Source organism: Eubalaena glacialis, chromosome 1, assembly GCF_028564815.1.
Source record: "Eubalaena glacialis isolate mEubGla1 chromosome 1, mEubGla1.1.hap2.+ XY, whole genome shotgun sequence".
Taxonomy (NCBI): Eukaryota; Metazoa; Chordata; class Mammalia; order Artiodactyla; family Balaenidae; genus Eubalaena; species Eubalaena glacialis.
In genome coordinates, this window is record NC_083716.1 from 16766425 (window position 1) to 16788352 (window position 21928).

A 21928-nucleotide genomic window follows, 5' to 3' on the forward strand; every position below is an offset into this window, starting at 1 on the left:
CAGTGGGGGGGGGTGGGGGGTCTGTATAATCCAACTCTAGCCGTTCTCAGTTGTGAGGCCCTCGGCAGACGACCTACCCTCCCTGCCCCCGGGCCTCAGTTTCCCAACTATAAAATAGGGCTAAGAAGAGCACCTCACATGGTTTGCAGAGAGGATTAAATAAGATAATACGCTTGTGTTTAGGGCTGTGTGTGGCCCATAAAAAGTGATCAATAAATGGAAGCTAGGATGATGCACAAAGATGATGACGATGCTGGGCAACCAGACTGAAAGGGCATGGACACTGGAATCACTGCCAACAGGGGCCACGAAACAGTCAGGGAAAATCTATTGAGTTAACACACAGCCCGGGCAGACAGCGAGGAAACAGAGACGAAGATGCATGTGCCCGCCCTTCACAAACCCCCGGCCCGCCGCCGACGCCGCCGCCGCCGCCGCCTGGGGACAGAGGCTCGGCTGGGCGAAGCGCCTCTGTCCGGCACGGCGGCAGAACCACGCCTCGCCCACCGCTTCAGGGGAGGGCGCCGTCCCCGAGGAAGGGGAGGTTCCGGGAGGGGTCCCCACCCCGAAGCCAGCCCCTCACCTTCCGGAAACTCGGGCACTGACAAGTCCTGCTCCCAGCCGTCCACCTTCTGCAGATACTGGTAGACCAGGCTGTCCTTCTCCTCCTGGGTGACGGCGTCGAGCAGAGCGTACTCCAGCGAGGTCTGAGCCGGGAGCAGGCCCGAGAGGCTGCAGCTCCGGGCTCCGGGCGCCGCCATGTTCTCTCCGGACGGTCCAGAGGCGGCCGCAGAGCCCGCGGGACGGTCTCGTTTGGAGGGAGAAGGACTTACGGTCCTTTGGTTTCAAAACCGCACATTCGCCTCACTCTCCACCAGCCCCACGCCACGCTCACAGCACTTTTTTCAAATGCTAAAGTACAAATTGACGCAATTCCCAGGCACGTAATTAAACTACCGTCCCAACCTACCCCGCCCCTTCTAAATCTTCTCGCCGCAGCTGAGCCTGGACATTCAGAGCACCAGATTCAACATGGAAAAGGCTTCTGGGCCAGCGTTCTAGAAGCTCCAAGAGAACAATTCCCCACCCTTCACTTTGGAAATTAGCAGGTTTTAGAACTAAAACAAAACAAAATAAATCCGTAGGATTTAAAAGGGCCCTAACTTTTTTTCTTTTTAAAGTCTCACGTTTAGGCCAGGATCAGCCGATTCGACACAGCATTGGGAAAGCGAAGCTGTTCCCGCCACGGCACGAAAGGTAAAGGAGTAGGCTTTTTAAAGTTGGGAGTGACTAGCCAATGGCCTTGGCTTATACGCAAACGCAGCGTTTTGTTACCCAGCAGTGATGAAAGTGCAGGTGCGAATAGACTGTCAGCCAAGCAGGGGGAGGGGGCACGATGGGAGCGGACGCAGCTGGAGCTACTCCCGAGGGGCGAGGGTGGCAGGTGGGCGGCCGCGGGGATCCCTGAGGGCCCGGCCTCTGTCTTCAGAAGTGAAGAGCACTGATGGCTTTTGTGGAGCGAGCTGTGCTGGCAGCTCCCTCGCTCCCTTCCCTGGAGGGGGTGAGGGCCCACTCCGCCGGCCTTGCAGCCTCTAATGCCCAAAGAGGCGGTCGAGCCGGTGGGAGGCATCAGGCAGGTGAAGCTTGGTTTTGAGGCTGCTGGAGAGAGAGCTGATCGCTTTCAGGCAGACCACCTCTGCGGTCTGGAGTTAGGAGTGTGGGTGGCCTCAGTGCAAGCACAACTTCACGTACTTGAATTTTGTTTGTTCATTGTGCAGTGTTTGTTCATTGCCGCTGGAGGAAGATACTGGATTGACCCAGGAAACTGAAGTTGTCGAATGTCCACCAGTCACGGATAAGGGCGCGTGTTTTTTTTTTTTTACCAATCACACACATTTGATTATGGTGTGACTAGTGTTACTAGCAAACTGAAGTAGCCATTAAGTGTTTGGAACACCTGCTGAGCCAGTTGCCCAGGGACTGTGGTTGGATTTGTGAATTATTTGGACAATTGTCCAGTTGAAAGAGAACTGACAGGAGCTTTATAACAATTTTACAAAGCTCCTTCTAAGATTAAACTGTTAAACCTATACTTCCCATTGGGGTTTAGTGTTCAAAGTATTACTGATACTACTTTTTATGAATCAAGTCCTGGAAAAAGCCAAGATACCTGAATGAAATACACACAATTTAAAACTCAGATGTTAATTTTATTGTGCCATAAATGAAACAGCAAGTGTTCTCAGGTATAAGGTTTGTAGTTTGCCAATATATTCATTATCAGAGCTTTAGATTCCCATCAAGTTGGTGGGTTTTTTGTTACTTTTTTTTCCTGAGCAAAATAATTCCATTTAAAAATTTTGTAACAAGACATAGACCCTCAATTTACTTAAGATTAGTGCTTCTTTAATGATCAAAATCATTTTGCCATGTTAGAGGATGCTTTTCTGGAACAAGACATCTGGGAATACAAATCCAAAAGAAAACCCAAACCAGTACATCCAAATAATTGCTCTGAGAATATTCCAAAATCTGTTGAAAAAGCAACAGATGGACAATACCAGTCAAAACGAAACAGAAATAAAAAAAGAACTGTAGAAGGTAAAAAGAAGGTTAAGGCCCCCGAAACGTGCCTTGGAGAAACAGACAGTCAGACTTCTGTCGCTTCCAGTCAGAACTCTAGTTGTGGAGATGGTATTCAGCAGTGCCAAGACAGGGAGGCCACTCCAGGAAAGCACTGTAGGACTCACAAAAACAAACACGTGTCTCCGAAGATACGACCAGTTTATGATGGGTACTGTCCAAACTGCCAGATGCCTTTTTCCTCCTTGCTAGGTCAAACACCTCGATGGCATGTTTTTGAGTGTTTGGATTCCATACCAGTCTCCGAAACAGGTAAGATTTCAAAAAAGATAGTGGACTCTAAATAGTCAAAAAAAGACCTGCATTAGGCCAGACATATCAGTCCAGTGAAACAAGCCAGGTAAGCAGTAAACCAAAAGTGAGATGAGATACTCAAAGTATAAATGACGTAACTGTAGAAGGAAACAAGGTAATGCATTGTTAGGCTTCTTGTGAAGGGTAAAAAGATAACAGTCAATAGTATAATTGTAAAGAATGTTGCAAACTTGAAAACAGTTTAAATGCATTTTACTGTTTCATAAGAGTCCCTAAAAATCTGTGATTTTTCATAAATGTTAATTGAGCACATATTATGCTAGATATTTTCACCTGCATAAGGTAGGTGGTATTGACATCTGATGGATGAGGGTTCTTAAAAGCTAAACAACTTGCCCATTTTGTTATCTTTTATGAAACAGACTTTTAGAGAATCATGAATGTAGTCCAGCCTTCTAAATACGGCTGTGTTGGGGTCATCATGCTAATGGACAGAAAGAAGAACTAGGAAGGAGTGTTTGGTTATTAAGATTCTAATAAATAAAATTGTGCCAAATGACAACTGATGTAATACTATGTTTCTGTTATCATTTAAACTATATAATAAATATCGTGTTTAATATGTAGAAAATCCTACTTGTAGTATATGGAGAATGGGTTGTTATTGATGATTTGATTATTTAAAAGTTATATATACCATACATAAATTTTTAAATCTCAAAGAATCAAAATTCAGTAAAATAAAAATAATATTCAGTATGGCTTTCGTGTTAACTATGATTCAGAAGACGTTTTATTATTAACTTCTAGTTCTCATTTTAAAGTACTGCATGAAGATGCAAAATAACTTAAAAAATATTGGCACTAGCCTTATACAGCAGAGAAGGCCTCCTCAAATGCTAGTAATTTGTTTTTCAGTGGCTTGAAAGTCAGAAATGGCAATTGGAATCCCATGGTGAGCCCTCAGGGTGAAATGTCTTATAGATGAAGCCACCTCAAAGAGTTTTTCTCTGGGTTTTTTCACTGATTAAACTCCTTTGAATGGATAATCTCAGGTGGAGTCTTCTTGAATTGAATTTTATTCTATAACATATACTTTTATGAGGTGGTTTTAAGTTAATTTTTAAGCAATGAAGTCTCCAGTTTAATGTGACATCTTTTTTTTTGCGGGGGGGGATCATTTTTTGACAGGCCTGGAAATGAACATACAAGGGGTGGGGTATGCCAAGATGCTTTACAGACTGTTTCTCAGTCATAATGGTATGACAGGGAATAGTTTCCAGATTATTAAAGCCTTATTATTAACCAGTTTATCAAATTGAATTTCAAATCTTAGAACAGAACCTAAAATGTTTAGGGTATGAACAGATCTAATTAAGATTGCTATTACTGTTTCATATACAGTGTGAATATTAAATAACGGAACCTAATTTGGTACTGCGACTGTCATACATATGTGTTGCCTGATAAGATAAAAATTGAGGTAGAACTTTAGCCTGTGAGAGACATACCAGCCTTCTCTACTCTTTATTGCTTGAGCAATAGTGATGTAGTGAAACTGATGGGATCAATTTGTAGCACCTGTTTAAGAAATACGTAGTGCAATCATGACGTGCATTTTGGAGGAGCTCATATTTGTGAAAGTTTTTAGTGGGGAGAAAAAGGTGTTAGTCTTAAATTTTTGGGGGGGAAAAGAGTATTTGAAAAGAAATTTAAAAGAATATATTGATTTAAAAATAATAACTAGCACCTTGCAAAACCATACTGGATTACTGTTATTGTGTGCTGATTTTTTGTTTGTATAAAGATAGCTATTGTCCTAAGGCCTCAAAGTTGGACTGATGACTTTCGACTTACATGTTAATTTATAGTGCTAATACTGTCAAAGCTTAGTCTGTGCTTTGATCCGGTAATACTTTTTTCTTTATTAAAATTTTCAGAGTGTCCTGATGCTCTTCAGTGTTCCTCAACAATTCCTTCTCATTACAAGAGATACACTCATCTCCTGCTAGCTCAAAGCAGGGCTAGTAATAGTCCTTTCAGCGATCCATCCCATGAGTCAGGTGGGAGTTTCAGTGAGACTAATTCAGGCTTTCTTTGTAGCCTTAAGGAAAGATGGTCTCCATATCAGAAACAAACAGGTAACTTAAAAAAAAATGTTTCAACTGATCCCTTGTTAGTGACACAATGTCTAAGAAAATCTCAGTCTCCAACTGAAACTGATAAAAAGGTTTCCTCTTTGACAAATATCCAAACTTCCCAACAAGTCCCAGAATTTACAGAACTTGTTAATGATGACAAACTGGTAGGATTTGGTTTGCCTCTTGCTGAAGAATTAGACAGTCAAAACAGCCCAGAACACACAAATTTGACATTGCCAGAAAATGACTTTAGCAACTGTGAAATCTCCTATTCTCCACTTCAAAGTGATGAAGAAACTTATGATACAGGTGAAAAGCTGGATGATTCACAACAGGAACTATTCTTTACGGAAAGCTCTAAAGATGGCAGCCTAGAAGAAGATGAAAATAGCTCCACTTTGTCTAAAAAACTCCATGACCCTTTACTGAAGGACCAGGAGGAGAGCTGCCCCGAAATGGATAGCTTCTTAACTCAGGATAAATACGATGAAGAATTGTATAAATGCAACACTCTAAATGATTCGTCTCAACTTACTTTCCAAAGTAAGAGTGTTATTTTACGTGATGATCCAGCATATACTGATGATGATTTTATATTGTCTCCACCTGCATTAGCAGAGCGGTTTACTTCTCCTAGTTACCAAGCCACTAAAGCAAAACCTGATGAGCCAGAATTTCACTCATCTCAATCAAATAAAGAGAAACAGGTAATTGAAGAATCAGCTGTTTACAATCAAATTTCTCTTCCGTTACTTAAGAGTAAAATGTCAAAACCTTTTGAAAGCCAGGGAGGAGGGTGTCATTCTTTCCAACCAACCCAAAGTAAAACTAGAGAATTATCAAGTAAGAATTTCAATGCTAAGCACAATACGAACGCAGCATGTTTCTGCAGAAGGGCATTAGATGGTATGCTAGACAGTAAAGTTACAGCTGTAAATACAGCGATATTTTCTAGTACACCTACTGCTGCTAAGTCTTTGAAAATATTGCCATCTGGCCCTAAGTGTAATGCATCACAGCCTTCTACTAAGGTAATGAAGCAAATGGATATAGGTGTGTATTTTGGACTACCACCCAAAAGAAAAGAAGAGAAATTGCTGGTGGAAAGTGCATTAGAAGGGATGAACTTAAATACAGTTGTAAGTCCTAATGAAAAGAGGTCCCGGCAGTGCAAGAGGAAAAGAGAAAAATCTTTAAGTGATTTAGAATTAGAGGCAAATAATTTAAGTGAGAGTCAGCCCTCTGTGGAACTTTCTCGTAAGAGGTCACAGCATCAAAGAAAGAGACTTAAAAAGTCAGATTCACTGCAGGAAGGAGTACATCAGAAGAGTTCAGGTCACCGTAACAAGACAGAACCTGGAACAGTCAAGTTAAGGAAAGACAGAGTCTTCATAAAATCAGCTCATGGCAGGCTGCAGAGAGGGAACACGAAAATCCCAGAGTCATCGAATGCAGGAGAATTAAGGAAAAGGACATGTCCATTCTATAAGAAAATACCTGGTAAGTTGAAATAGCAAGGCTTACTATATCTACGAAGATGCAACTTTTTTGAATTACATGGTCATTGCCCGTGTTGTGTGTGTGTGAAACAATTTTTTTGTGTGTGTTTACTTTTTATACCTCATCGGCCTGTAACAGATTTTTTTTCCTATTTAATCTTTTTTACTCCATTCAATTCAGCAAACTTTTATTAAACATATTCTATGTATAAGGTACTATACTATTTAGATAGATATTACAGATCTGACAAAGATTCATATAGATCAGCTTAATACAGAAGGAGGAAAGGCTCTCTGTAAGTAACCATAATAACAGTCTCTAAGCACTTAAGAAAAATGCAAGTACTAAATAGCTTCAAAGAAGGAAAATGTCACAGGTTATACAGGTCATAATAAATGCTAAACATTTTTAACCCATATCATAACTTAGTTTCTCAGTCTTTTCATGTTCTTATAATTTCTCATGTCTTCATAGATGAGTTAGTAGAAAAATGTGTAGTAAAATGAATTTTATTATTGAAGAAAACAGGTACCCTTCTTCTGAAAAGAATATAAAACTGCCCAAATATACTTGGTTTCAGAAAGATTTTTTAATATGCTTTTTTGATATTCTAAATCTATTCAATATAATTTGTTCAAAATATTTATGTAAAGAAAAGCATTTATGTACATCATAGTACCAGTTCTGTTTTTAATAATTATTTTGATTAATTTTCTGTATTTTAAGTGAGCCCAGAATTAGTGGGCCATGTGTGGATAGGCCTCCGTAGAATTGTGGAGGTATGTTTTATTTACCTGCATATCACAGTCAGCGCACTTGTTTTTTCTCAACAAATTTCAGAACAGCTCAATCTTTTGTTTTTTTCATTATTGCTCCTCTAGGGAGCCTTTTTAGGCTTTTTGTTTGTTTGTTTGTTTGTTTGTTTCCCTTCCTCCTCCCCACCTCCCACAATGAAATTGAAACACTACAGATACCCTGTTTATCTGTTAATGTACTGTGGCCCTTTGGAGGGCCATTAGGTTATTTGGGTCATTAACCATTTTTGCCCCTTAGGAGCATACCAATATCACCCCCATTGAGAATTTATGTTTTAAAAGAAAGTTAGCATTCTCCTTTTGCTGTTTTGCAGAAGTAAAGGATTTTAGGTGCCCAGTAAGTATTGTGAAAACATTCAGCAAAACAAAATGTAACTCATTTGTAGCTTAGTATTTTTAATTTTTTTTGTACAGTTATTCATTAAAAAGCCTATACTGGGATATTTAATGGAAACTTATTATAAGACTCATTTTCATCTCTAGTATCACCTTTTGCTGAATTTATGTGGTGTAGGTTTTTAAATTAAAATGTAAAGTTAAGTTGGAAATGAGATGTAAAGGTGTCAGAGGGTTTGCTATGTAAGCAAATTGGGTTGCTTTTACTTAGTTAGCTATTGCTCAAGCAGCTGTGCTGGTGTTTTCATTGTAGGAACTGGCTTTACAGTTGATGCCTTTCAGTATGGATTGGTTGAAGGTTGCACGGCCTATTTTCTCACACATTTTCATTCTGATCATTATGCTGGATTGTCTAAAAACTTCATGTTTCCTGTTTATTGTAGTGAGGTAAGTTTTAGTATTCTAAATCCTGAATTTGTAGAATGCAGCGAATTTCTAACCAGTCTGGTTAAAAAAAAGGTAATTAAGATTGTAAGATCTATCCTTCTTCTAGAAAATATATGAAAAAACAGACTCTACATTGAGATTCTAAAATTAAATGAGTTATTGTCAATAGTTACAATAGATATTTTAAATTATGCTTTATTATGTGGAAACAATAAATATTGATACCTCATGATGTACTGAAACACGTAAGTTTCATTCAGTAAATATTTACTGAATGCCTAAAAAGATACTCAAGGCAAAATACCTAACTTCAAGGAGCTTTCAGGTTACACATTCACAAATAGTACCGCAATGGGATCTGTATTGTAATAGAAAAGTGAACAGAATGCCTAAAAGTAGGGAGAAGTGGGGCTTTACTGTGTCCTAGGCTAAGGTTAGAAAAAGTTTCACGGTGAAAGAGATACCTTGAACTAATTATTAAAAGCTGAGCATTTTAATGTGTACTACTAAGGGCTTTGGCTAGAATTTGATTTTATCCTCAAGCATTCTTGAATTATCTTCTTTTTATTAATGAAGCAACTGAGGCTTGGAGAGGTTAAGCGGCATGCCCCAAGTCACAGAGCTAGTAATGGCAGAGCCAGAATTTGAACGCAGGTCTGTCTCATTTCAGAACAAGGCAGAGGAAAGAGGAGAGAGCCTTCCAGGTAGAGAAGAGTTTGTGTAAAGGCACAGACACCAAAGAAGTATGCCCATTCCAGGAACTTCAGATAATTCAGAATCACTAAAGACAAGATAGGGAATAACAGGAGATAAATCCACAGAAATGGGCAGGGGCCAGATCATGAAGGGTTTTGTATGCCATGATGGGGATAACGGACTTTTTACAGGTGAGGGAGAATCAGTGACAGTGTTTAAGCAGAGTTGTGACACAGTCATTTTAGAAAGTTCTTCCTGGCATTCTGGAGGGTTTACATGAATATAAGTGGGAGAACCAGGAGATTATTAAGATGCTTGGGTTCTAAACTAGATATGAAATAAAAGACATATTTAATGTTTTAATGTATCAGCAATAAGCACATCCTGTTTTGCAGATAACTGGCAATTTGTTGAAGAGCAAACTTCACGTGCAAGAACAATATATCCATCCATTGCCAACAGACACTGAATGTATAGTGAATGGTGTCAAGGTTGTTTTGCTAGATGCCAATCAGTAAGTATTAAAGTTACCTTAGTAATACCCTATTTTTAAATATTCAAAAGGAAAACACATTGCATTGTTATTTAAGAACTTTTTATTGGAACTATTATGCTTGATATTTCATAAATGTCTTACTTAAGTAAGATAAGAAACACTTAAGTAAAATGTGTTTCTCCTTTTGAAAAAAAATGTACCCAATTACAGGATCAAAGATTAAATGTAGAGAGATTCTCTAAGTGTTCTCTAACCCTTTTTTAATGCAGTTTAAATTACTATGCTTTACATGAGACTCCATCTTATTTTTTTTTAAAATCTTTTAACATATTGCTGCTGTTCTTTAAAAGATAACCTTTTGCCATTTTCTTTAATATCACTTATATAAATTAACAGCTGGTACAAATTAACAGCTGGTACTCCATTCAGATTCTAGAGGGTTTTTTTTTTTTCCTTTAAGAAATCCTTTAGGTTTTTGATACTAAAATCTTGGGAGATTTTTTTTCTTGGACATTTTCTTTTTCCCTCATTTTTTTTAATGTAAAGTACTGCCAGGATTCACATTGCCAAAATGTAACTGTCAGTCAGCTATGCGTCTTTATAATTTCCATAGAATGTTAGCCTTATGTACCTTAGAGATCGTAGATGCCTAGAGAATTAAATTTAAGACTAAACCTAGGTTTCCTAAAATCCAGGCCTGTTATTTTTTTCATGTTGCCTATAAGTTTTTGTCTGCTAACTTTGCTGCTGTTTATTTTTTTAATCACCAATTATGATAACTCAGGTTCTGATTTTTTTTTTTTGGTCAACTTTATTGAGGTACAATTTACATAAATAAAATGGACCCACTTTAAATCTTTGCTGAATTTTGACAAAAGTGAACACCCATGTAATTCCCACCACAATAAAATGTGGAAAATATTCCCCACCACAGTTTTCCTTGTGCTCCTTCCCAGTCAATCCCCAACCCCGACTCTGACCCAGGAAACCATTGATTTGTTTTCTATGACTATGGATTAGATTTGTCTTTACTAGGGATTCATCTAAATGAAATCATATACTATCTTCTGTTTTGTATCTGGCTTCTGTCACTCCTCATGTTTTTGAGATTCATTCATGCTGTTGTGTGTTCCTTTTAATTACTGAGTACTATCGTATGGACACAATACAATTATTTTTTCCATTCACTTCTTGTTGGACAACCGATTTTTGTTTATTGATCTTGTATCCTGAGACCTTGCTAAGCTTGCTCATTAGTTGTTGTAGGTTTTTTGTAGATTCTTGAAAATTTTCTACATGTGTCATCCACAAATAAAGATGCTTTCGTTTTACTTCTTTCTTTCCATTTAGAATGATATTTTTTCTCTTATTTATTGTACGGGATTATGCTTTCAATACAGTGTTGAATAGGAGTGATGTGAGCAGACATATTGCCATGTTCTTGATCTTAAGGGGAATGCTTTCAGTCTTTCTCCGTTAAGTATGATGTTAGCAATAGGTTTTTCATAGATGCCTTTTATCAGGTTGAGGAAAATCCCTTCTATTCCTATTCTGCTGGGAGTTTGTAATCATGAATGGGTGTTGAATTTTGTCAAATGTTTCTTTGGCATCTAATGAGGTGATAATACAACTTTTGTCCTCTATAATGTTAATGTGGTAAATGACAAAGATGGACTTAAACCAGCCTTGCATTACTGAGATAAACCCCACTTGGTCTTCATGTATTACCCTTTTTTAAAATATATAGCTGGATTTGATATGCTAATATTTTGTTAAGGAATTTTGTGTCTGTTTTAAAAAGTGTATTGGTCTATAGGGTTTTTTTTAACTACACTTTTGTCTTATTTTGATATCAGAGTAATACTGGTCTCATGAAATATTCCTTCCTCTATTTTCTAAAAGGTGTCATGTAGTAATTATTTTTATTTCTTCCCTAAGTGTTTGGTGGAAAATCTCTAGTGAAGTCGTCGGGGCCTGAATTTTGGGGTCAGGGAGATAAGGGGAAGTTTTTAATTACAATTGTAATTATTACCTGTGTTTTCCTAGAATTTAAAATGAAAATTCTCTGTGTTTCGGCAGTAATTTCCAAACCCCATTGTGTCAGGGGTCCCCAAGACCACCTTGAGGCTCAATGGTTCACCAGAAGGACTCACAGGACACAGAAAAGCTGTTTTATTTGTGGTTACAGCTTATCACAGTGAATGGGTACAGATTAAAATCAGCAAAGGGAAAAAGGCAAATGGAGGCAAATCCAGGAGAAACCAGGTGCAAGTTTCGAGGTGTCCTCTTCTAGTGGAGTGGCACAGATGTGCTTAATTCTCCCAGCAACAGTGTGTAACAACACATAGGAGGTGTGGCCAACCAGGGAAGCTCAGCTGAGCCTTGGTATCCAGGGTTTTTACTGAGGGTCAATCATGTACACATGCCACACCCATGCTGATTGACCTGGGCTACTCAGACGCCAGTCCCCTAGAGCAAAGACAGATATTCACTATAGATCACACTGTTAACATAAACTATCTTATCAAACTAGTAACATATGGCCCAATGTGTCAGGCATACAAAACACTCTTAGCAGGCAGAATATTTCAAGGACTCAAAAGGGCCAGCCAATGACTATTCCTAAGGACAGGCCTTTCTTGGGGACCTGTGGAGTTTGCACAACACTGGCCTACTGAATTAACCCTTTCCTGCACACCATTTTTTGTGTGTGTGTGACATAAATTTCCTTAAGTTAAAATGCTACATGCCTTTGTAGTACAATGCTATGTCATTGTGGTCAGCTAATAAAGTATATTAACTTGTTGATGTTGAAATGAACACTCTTTCTTTAGATGCTTTGCCTGTGTTAAGAATATTCCTTTGAAATGTTTGTGTTCAGCTGTCCAGGTGCTGTCATGATCCTTTTTTATCTTCCTAACGGTTATGTCATACTACACACTGGAGACTTCAGAGCAGATCCCACCATGGAACGTTCTCTTCTTGCAGGCCAGAAAGTCCACACACTTTACTTAGATACAACGTAAGAGAAACTTTGTTTGTGTACTTCTTTTTTCCACCAACAGCATTTGCCCTGCATGTTATGAATAATTTGAACTTTTGCTTAGTTAATCAAAATGATGGCTTATTGTCAATTATCATTTTAAGTATTTATCAGGTGGATGCTCTTTGAAAAAATATATACTTAAGAACGAATTTTGGATTGCATGGCTTAACTGACTCCAGCTCAATTTTTATGGAATATCCTTTTGAAAATATGGTTTATGTAAAAATCTTGTTACTGAAACAAGGATGCAAAATTTGGGAGCAAACTTTAGGAAAACGCCTTTTAAAGTTATCCTTTCAAAGTGTCTGTGTAACTATTAAGCATGATTGTGAAGAAAAAAACAGAGAATGAGATTCTGTCTGAATATTCAAACTTACTTTGTTCCTTTCTCCAAAAGGTAATCTATAAGTGGCAACCTTGAATTCCTAAGTGCTATAAACATAATGGTATAAACTATTATCTTCTTTTATATATTAAAATACCTCATCAGTTGGTCAGAAATTATGTTAACCATTTCAACCTGTTTCAAGAAGAAGTGAGTTTGGATGGCATATCTTAGTAAGAGATGGTCTTTCCACAACCGGTTTTCTAATACTATAGTTAATTCTTCCATTCACCTAAATACTAGGTGAACTAAGAAAATAATTATTTTTAAACTTTTTTTTGTTACTTTATTCTATTCTACATACAATTCTGATTTCTTTGTGAATATAGGAGATATGACTAAGTCTTTTCTTAATAATAAAAATTATGGCTGACCAGCAAAAACAATTTTGAAAATTGGAAAAATATTTCTTTGGTGTGTGTACTTTATGAGATTTTTAGTGAAAAAGTGCTTAATTTTCATCTCAAATATCTATAACTAGTAGTCTTAGTGTTAATTTTTCATTGGGTGTTATTGTATTGAAGTAGACCCAACTGGATCTGCTGTAGTCCCATAATACTATATATATTTCTATATCTCCTAAAAGAAAATAACAACCAGATGAATATTAGCTGTTTGATTTAATGCTACTTCATTAAATTCATGTTCAGTTTCATTATCTTAAAAATATATATATTTTTACTAAATCAGAATTCTTTAGTCCAAAAAGATAATCCCTATAAATCTTATATCCTTTGATAGGGATTAGGGTTAAAAAAAAAGAAGATATTAAGGCTTATAATTCATAGCTAAAATAGCTACGTAGAAATATTCTTGAAGGAAAAAAAATGCAATTTCTTTATTTGAGGGTTATAAAAGAAATATAATTAAAAAGGTATATTGAAATGTATAGTTCCATCATAAATAATCAATAGCTGGTAACAAATATTTTAACCACAGGCACTGGTGAGATAACTGCGGTGGTGTTAATGTACTATACTGCTGTTGTATGTAATTTTGCTAAAGCTTGTTTTCTAAAGTAGCATCCAACTTAATGCTATGACTTTCTTCTTGTTCTTTTAATAAGTACCATATTTCCATATTACAGATATTGCAGCCCAGAATACTCTTTTCCGTCTCAGCAAGAGGTTATCCAGTTTGCCATCAACATTGCCTTTGAGACTGTAACTCTAAACCCACGTGCTCTTGTTGTCTGTGGCACTTATTCTATTGGAAAAGAGAAAGTCTTCCTAGGTGGGTGGTAGCTGTAGCTAATTTACTGTATTATAAAGATCAGATTCTTTTTGCATAAAGCCCTTTCAGGCTCTGTTCTTTCACTTGATATTTATTTCCTGAAACAGTTCAATATTACCTTTGAAGTTGAAAGAAAAATTTGATAGAGTTTGATTCATTTAAATTTTGAAAGGCCTAACTTAATGGAAACATTTGATAAGTATGTTTACAGTAGCCTTTATATCTACAAAATGTTTATAGAGCAAAAGTCCATGCTACATTAGTATTTTAGTAAACTTTGAAAGATGACTAGTGCATAGTTCTTTCACTGCATTCTTTGATGATAACCATCAATTAATTATTTTAGAGACCAGTTTTAGTTTTTGTTCCTAAATGATTTTTGGATATGTAACTGCAGTTTGTCTACATAGTATTGTACTATTTTGCAAAGTATTTCCATTTCTTCTTAACTGTGGTCCCATAATGTCAAACATTAAGATGTGAAATGATAAAGCTAAGGTTTTAACTCCTCCAAATTTTGTTTTTTCCCTCCCTCTAGCTCTTTCCATACATCTTATGCAATTTTTAAATACTAGGTCTTTAAAAATAAATTCTTGGCTTTCTCACAATTTATTCCACATAGTTAACTGACAAACCTGTTCAGCCTTTTTGAGATATTATGGCAAAAGTGTGAATGTTTTGAATTTCTTTTAATTTGGTAAATTCTTATTTTAAAGTTAAGTTGTAATTTTATTTTTTTTCATAAGCTGTAATTTTACTATTTTTAAACTTTTCCTTTGCCTGTAGCCATTGCTGATGTTTTAGGTTCAAAAGTGGGCATGTCCAAAGAAAAATATAACACATTACAGTGCTTCAATATACCAGAAATTAATTCCCTCATCACTACAGACATGTGCAATTCACTGGTTCACCTTCTCCCAATGATGCAAATTAATTTTAAGGTAAGCATTCAAGAGATATGTCTTTTTAGGATGAACTAGAAAAGGCAATCTGATGATTGTAAACTAGAATCCCATTTTACTTGCATTTAACTTAGAGGAATTCAGTTACAGTGGAGTCAAAGTAAACTTTGCCCTAGAAAATCTTTTAAGTGGAATTTTAAATGTTTTAAGTTTTTGTGTGTGTGCAGCTGTATAGAGTAATTCATATGCCCACCAGGAGTTTAGGAACTAGAGAACTGTCATAAAGGAAGAAACAAAAATAGGAAAGTGTGCAGCTCTCTGGTCATTCAAACATTTTGAGATTGTTCTCCATTCTTCCTGGATGAGTAGGGAAATGAGTGGAGAATTCTAGGGAGTTCTTACTTTTCTTCAGGTCTATTCTGTATAATATTAAGCCACTATAACATTGATATACGTTGAAAATATACTTGTGAGGATTAAATGAAATAGTAGAAGTGAAAGAGAAAGTTCTAGTGCTAGTTCTGAGATATAAATTAAGATACATATGACATGACCGCCCTGTGATTTATGGGGGCTCATTTGTCAGATTTATTCAGATACTAAGATTCATTCCATTTACTAACGTTTTGACACCTTGCAATGGAATACATCAGACCTATGTATTAAAAGTAATTCAGAACATAATGTACACCAAAAAATGTGTTTTTAATTTTGCTATAATGTTTATGAAATAACTTCTATGGAGCTTTTTGAAATAGCTTAGGTGTTGATTACTGTATCTGTCTTATAAATAATAACACTTACATTGTGTAAAGAAAATTAGTATTTTAGTTCTATCCCTTGAGTAAGGAAATTCTCACTGGTGTAACTACTCTTTTCATGAGATTATGGTAAAAATTTTATGGCCTATTTTCATGAGTATGTAATTCATAAAAATGTCAAGGATAATCAAGTCATAGTGTTGTCCATTGGTGTTTAAGCCAGCTTTGCAAACATATATTAAATTTGAGAGGCATCCAGTTTGCATGGAGGCTAATGAGGATGTTGGTTAATTATAAAATGAACACTGATATCCTGCGGAGGGTATAGCATATTTTTATAATTTTTATAAAGATTACTTCATGCAATACAGTCTTATTTCCTGCTAACTTAGTTTCATTTGGACAAATTATCCATTTAGGGGGACAAAAGGGGTGGGGAAGTCAGAATATTATGGAAATGAAGGGACTAGACCTTTCCAAGAATAGTGTTTAAAAGAGCCATATGCTGTGGAGAGGTCATATAAGGAAAAAATGACCTGCACAAGAACTGTTTCAGTGAAGTGATGTTGGAGAAAGCCAGTGACAGCAGAGGGCTAAGGAATGAATGAGAAGGTATACAAATGGCCAAGAAGCACATAAAAAGAGGATCAACACTGTTAGCCATCAGGGAACTGCAAATCAAAACCACAGTGAGATACCACTTTACACTCACAAGGATAGGTATAGTAAGAAAGATAGACAGTGCCAATTGTTGGTGAGGATATGGAGAAACTGGAACCCTCATGCGTTGCTAATGAGATTGTTAAGTGGTGCAGCTGCTTTAGAAAGCGGTTTGTTAATTTCCTTCAAAGTTAAACATGCAGTGACTATATGACCAGCAATTCCAGTCCTAGGTATGTGCCTAGGAGAATTGAAAACATATGTCCACTTCTACACAAATGTTCACAGCAGCGTTATTCATAAGAGCAAAAAACTGGAAACAACTCAGATGTCCATCAAATGATGGATGGATAAGCAAAATGTGATATATACATAAAATAGAAATATTCTTCAGCTGTAAAAAGGAATGAAGGAATGAATTACTGCTACATGATACTATATGAATGAGCATTGAGAACATGCCAAGTGAAAGAAGCCAGACACAAAAGGCCGCATATTGTGTGATTCCATTTATATGAAATATCCGGAATAGGTAAATCTGAGGAAGTAAGTAGATTAGCGGTTTCCAGGGCTTGAGGGAGAGGGAATGGGGAATGACTGCTAATGAGTACAGTGTTTATGGAGGGCTGATGACATGTTCTAGAATTAGATAGTGGTGATGGTCATACAACCAACAACCACTGAACTGTATGCTTAAAAAAACCCCCCAAAACTGGCAGTTACCTGCTTTGAAGACAAAAAACAGAAAAAGGAATATCTGAAATCATTACCTGTATTATTTCCATTATTTGTCATAGGTTGTTGGTATTGTTCAATGGTGCTTAAATTAGTAGTTTTTTTTTTTTGTATTGCTTAGAAGTATGACAGTTTGTGGGTGTACCACTATTTGTTTATTCTTTTGTCTTTTTATGCATATTTGAGTTCTTTCCAGTTTCTGACTGTTGCAAATAAACCTGCTAAGATATTTGAATCTAAAAAAAAAAAAAAAAAAGAAAAACTCCCCTTCCCCTTCCTCTTCCTCCATGAAAGTGACCAGATATTGATGACATTTTTTTCATATCTTCAGAACACAGATGGAGTGGAAGCTGACAGTTACCATAAGACTATATCTTAGTTGGTACTTAAAGCCAATTTTTTTTTACCAGCCAAAAACAGTTTTATTATATCAGAGCTAATGACTTTTTTGTGAAAATGTAAACCTGATGCAATTGTCGGGGTTTCTAAGGCAGGCTTGAAAGACTTAGAAACCCTATAAATAAAACCATTCGTGCTACCTAGTTCAACATCCCAAGTTCATATACGTTAAGTATGTAGTTTACTATCACCTCTGATTTAAACCTGATTCATGGGATGTGGTAAAACATTATAACAGTAATGTTATAGATGATTATTTGCATACTGAAAAAATAACTTTAGGGGCATCTACTGAATGCATTTTAATCACAAACTGGTTACCAGTAAACAGACAAGTCATAGATGAGGGACTTTATGTTGACTAAATCATAATAAAATTCCTCATGACAGTAGTTCTGCAGTTGTGGTTAATAAAAGACTAGTGGCTGTCGGCAGTCTTCTCTGTGTGTTTGGCTTATATGATAATATCCTATGTTTTTGTTTGTGGCACAGATTAATGATGTTTTCATGGTAACTCTGATTTGTCTCATGAAAAGCATGAAATTACTTCTGATTGGGTTCTCCCGAGTGTTTTTACAGAGACAAATAGGGATGGATAAGTTTGATGACCTGCATTGATAGCTGGACTCTCAGTTTATGATATTACATGTATAATTGCTCTAAACCTGTTTCCTATTATTTCCTTTTCTTTGTGAGGACAGGAAGAGAGAGGGATTAGTAATTAAGCAAATAGTATTACAATAGATCCTAGACTAAGTAAGACAAAAATCAGAAAATTTGCAGGGCCAGGGATATGGTAATGAAAACTTAGTTATATAGCTATAACTTAAACTTTTTTGAGGGGGCAGTAGTTGGTAAGAAATATGACTGTTTAATGGTAGGTATACAAATTAATAAAAGATGATTATTTGATGCAAAAGAGAAATCAAAGGGTTTATTATTAATTCATCAAGTGAAATCTTAATGTCTGATAAACACAATAAACTGTTCAACCTTTAAATAGTAATCAAAAAGAAAAATTAAAAAAAAATGATGTGTTTGTCTTCTACCAAATTGGTGTACTTTTAAAAAAGGTAATATTCCTATGCTGAGATTCAGAGAAGTTGGCACTCTTCATCCACTTGGATAATAATGGAAAAGAGGGTAAATCCTCAACTATTTCCATTTCTAGAAATTTATACTAAAAAATGAGTCCTTTCTGAAGAGATCAATCTGTAAGTTCCTAGGTGCTGATGGTGTAGTAGATGATGAGTCTTAAAAGGTTAGGAAAGGGCAGATGGTTTCCATTAAAAAAAAAAAAAAAAGACTCAGAAGGTGGTGTTTATTGATGTCTTCCCCTTAGGCTGTAAGCTTCCAAAAGGTGAAGACTGTGTCTCACTGACCACTCTGACATCAGCACCTGGTGTTAATACTGGAACAGATATTTATTGAATGAATGAATAGATGGATGAGTGAATTTGTCTTTATGATTTCTTCAGAACTTCCTACCAGCATCTTTTAAAAATTCAGTAGAGTATGTATGGTTAAAGAAGAAAAAGAAGACTTTTGGAAATCCAAGATGACACTATATACAGTTTAGGTTTTTTATTATTTTAAATAAAATTAAAATTTTATTATAAATTTACACTAAGCCTTTGACACTCTGGGTTGAATCTTTAGCCCAAAAAGTATTAGAGTTTTTTTGTATCCCTCGTGCCATTATTATCTTTATCTGGATTTCTCTTATCTTTCAAAGGTTGAACCTTTGTCATTGATTTTCTGAGAATCTTACCTAATGTCCTCACTAATGATGACCTCACTAATGACGACCTCAAGATTTATTAGCATATTACTTCTGATCATAGCACCGTGAAAAGTTTTGAAATTATTCTAGTTCATGCATAAAGGGTGAAAAGGAGTAAACACTTGAAAAGGGAACTACTAGATACTATGCATCTTAAAATGTATGTCTGAGTTGAGTATAATGCCATTATAAAGTTATTTCCATCTTTTTATCCATCTGTCAGTCCTCTACTGGTGTATATGTATGAGGATATGTTTGGATTGATGTTTACCAGTGTTAATATCAGTATCTCTCATAAGGATAGTATTAGGTGCTAGTATCTCTAATATCCTAATAATTGTAGGATTTGGAGAGGTGTTTGTTTTGTTTGTTTTTGGTAGCTATCTGAATTGTAATTTTAAAACACATGATTACTTATCTTTAAAGTTGCCTCATCTTATTTTTCTCAGAATGTACTTAAACTTGTTTAACTTTAGATAAGTAAAGGGGAAAAGATTTTTTTTTAGGTGATTTTATTTTTGGGGGGAGCACAGCACTAGGTTTTCCAGGTTAAAGTTCACCAAGTGAAAACTCCGTGACTGTGCCAATGTAACATTTTAATCATTCTGTTTTATTCCATATAACCCATCTTCACTGACCATTAAATAAATATCCTGTTTTTATTTAACAGGGTTTACAGAATCATTTGAAGAAGTGTGGTGGGAAATATGATCAGATTTTGGCTTTTCGACCTACAGGATGGACGCATTCTAACAAGTTAACTAGTATGGCGGATATTATTCCCCAGACCAAAGGAAACATTTCAATATATGGTATAATTATTCAATTTTTTTACTCTTAATGTTTTTAATTACGTTACATTTTTTTTTAAAGCAGTAAAATTAAGATCCAAGGAAAAAGAGGCACCAAAGAATCTTTAATAATTTAACAGGTTCAAATCATTCCTCATGCTGTAGACCTGTATCTTTAGTATGTTGTAAATGCATATAAAGGAGTATTACTGTAGTAAATAGACATTGACTAATACAGATCAGTCCATATGTGTGATCAGTGACATGTAGGGGAGATTGTAGAACTACTTGAAAGGAGGGGTGGGTAGGGCCATTTTGTCCTGGAAGTTTAAATGACGCTGCGACACCAAGAGCAGGAAGACAGTCGATTAGATGTGATGACAGCAAGAGATACAGACTTGACTTTAATTTTTTCATCTTTGGAGGACGTTTACCATTGTCCTCAGAGATTGGCTTATTACAATAATGGCTGATGGAAACATTTTTGGATCCTAGTTTACTCAAAACAGGACCCTTTCTCCCTCTTTCTCTGTGGTATTTGATCTTCAGTAAAGAAGATAAAGAGATTTTTAGTACTTAATTTTTTTTTTTTCCTTTTTATGCGTACAAAGCTTGGGGATGGAATCTGCTTACTTGCTGTGGAAATCAAGAGTCTTCTGCTTGTTACTCTTTAAATTTTACTCATATTCCAGAATTTTCCTGAAATCAATAGCTGGGCAAAGTGCTTAAAGGGAAGACTTGTTTAAAAAGAAAAGCCTACTTATAAATAAGAATCTATAGAAATGCATATTATTAAGTGTCTACATAGCAAAGTAATAGAATTTTTTAATGTTGAAAAGTTTTTGTATCATTTTAATATTTATTATTTGTAAAAGATACTAGCAAATTTTGTTATCAGAAAAAAAGCACCAAGGAATTTTTGGCAAAAATACTCTGGATTGCTTTCCTTTTCTCTTTTATTTTATTTTGGGCTTGTGCAGTTTTCTTTATTAGTTTGATTTTTAGTAGGCACTGTCTTTTGTGTTGCAGGGATTCCCTATAGTGAACACAGCAGCTACCCAGAGATGAAACGTTTTGTTCAATGGCTGAAGCCGCAGAAAATCATACCTACCGTGAATGTTGGCACCTTGAGATCCAGGCGCACAATGGAGAAATATTTTAAAGAGTGGAAGTTGGAAGCTGGATATTGATGTTACCTCAAAGGACTCAGAAGTAGTTAAGTAACTTAGGCCTAGCTTGTTAATAGTTAAATCTTCAGTGATATGATATTTCACTTTATGTGAAAAACCTCATGAAGGTCACTCATACAGCTTATTTTCTCGTTTACGTTTGAATAACATGTTCACAATGCAGGGCCTCTCAGCATCATCAATGATAATTGAGACTGGTCTGCCTAGTACCCTTGTTTCTTGCCCCTCCCTGTGGGGCTGTTGTATTCTGCATCCAACAGTAGGAGCGTAAACATAGGCAGGTTTGGGGACCAAAGGATTCATGATAATAAACTAGGTTGAAAGCATTATATGTAAGTAATTACGGATCTTTAAAATTATTTAATATGGGGCATATTTTTATGAGATAAAGCTTTTCTATGATATGTATACTTAAATAAAAAATTGATCTTAAATTTGCCATAGTGTCGTTTGGTTTTTAGGATTTATAACTGACATTTATGCAATCTTATAAAATTTCAGTGACAGTAATTCAACATTTGACTCTGAAAAAGATGACTCAAAGAGACTAGACAATTACCCAGTAAATGATGGAGAAAAGTTTGCGTGAATAATGTTTATCTGAATTGTTTACTCAAGACATCAGATAACTAAAAGTTTAGATTGCAATTTTTTTTTTTAAAGTGAGATTATGTAATTTATTTATGAGTCTTGATCTCTCCAACAGAGATTAAG

General features: G+C 36.0%; 2 protein-coding genes across 2 annotated transcripts in view; one reads left to right on the forward strand and one right to left on the reverse strand.

Annotated features, from left to right (window-relative positions):
* NHLRC2 (NHL repeat containing 2) overlaps window positions 1-991 on the reverse strand; it is a 49486-nt gene extending 48495 nt beyond the window's left edge. The window contains exon 1 of the mRNA XM_061193138.1: window positions 584-991. Coding sequence (XP_061049121.1) covers window positions 584-761 — 178 coding nt within the window. The 5' untranslated portion in view covers window positions 762-991. The remainder of the gene's footprint in view (window positions 1-583) is intronic.
* A 1177-nt stretch (window positions 992-2168) lies between these two features.
* DCLRE1A (DNA cross-link repair 1A) lies at window positions 2169-21611 on the forward strand. Its single transcript, XM_061193145.1, has 9 exons — window positions 2169-2895; window positions 4839-6539; window positions 8004-8137; window positions 9229-9347; window positions 12211-12351; window positions 13848-13993; window positions 14780-14934; window positions 19904-20045; window positions 21054-21611. The coding sequence occupies exons 1-9, from the start codon at window positions 2430-2432 to the stop codon at window positions 21212-21214; spliced, it is 3165 nt and encodes a 1054-aa protein (XP_061049128.1). The 5' UTR covers window positions 2169-2429; the 3' UTR covers window positions 21215-21611.
* The last annotated feature ends 317 nt before the right edge of the window (window positions 21612-21928 follow it).

Coding starts and splice junctions, on each gene's coding strand:
- DCLRE1A (XM_061193145.1), top strand. CDS start 2,430: ATGTTAGAGGATGCTTTTCTGGAACAAGACATCTGGGAATACAAATCC. Junction 8,138..9,228: donor TTCCTGTTTATTGTAGTGAG/GTAAGTTTTAGT, acceptor CCTGTTTTGCAG/ATAACTGGCAATTTGTTGAA. Junction 20,046..21,053: donor AGGAAACATTTCAATATATG/GTATAATTATTC, acceptor TTTGTGTTGCAG/GGATTCCCTATAGTGAACAC.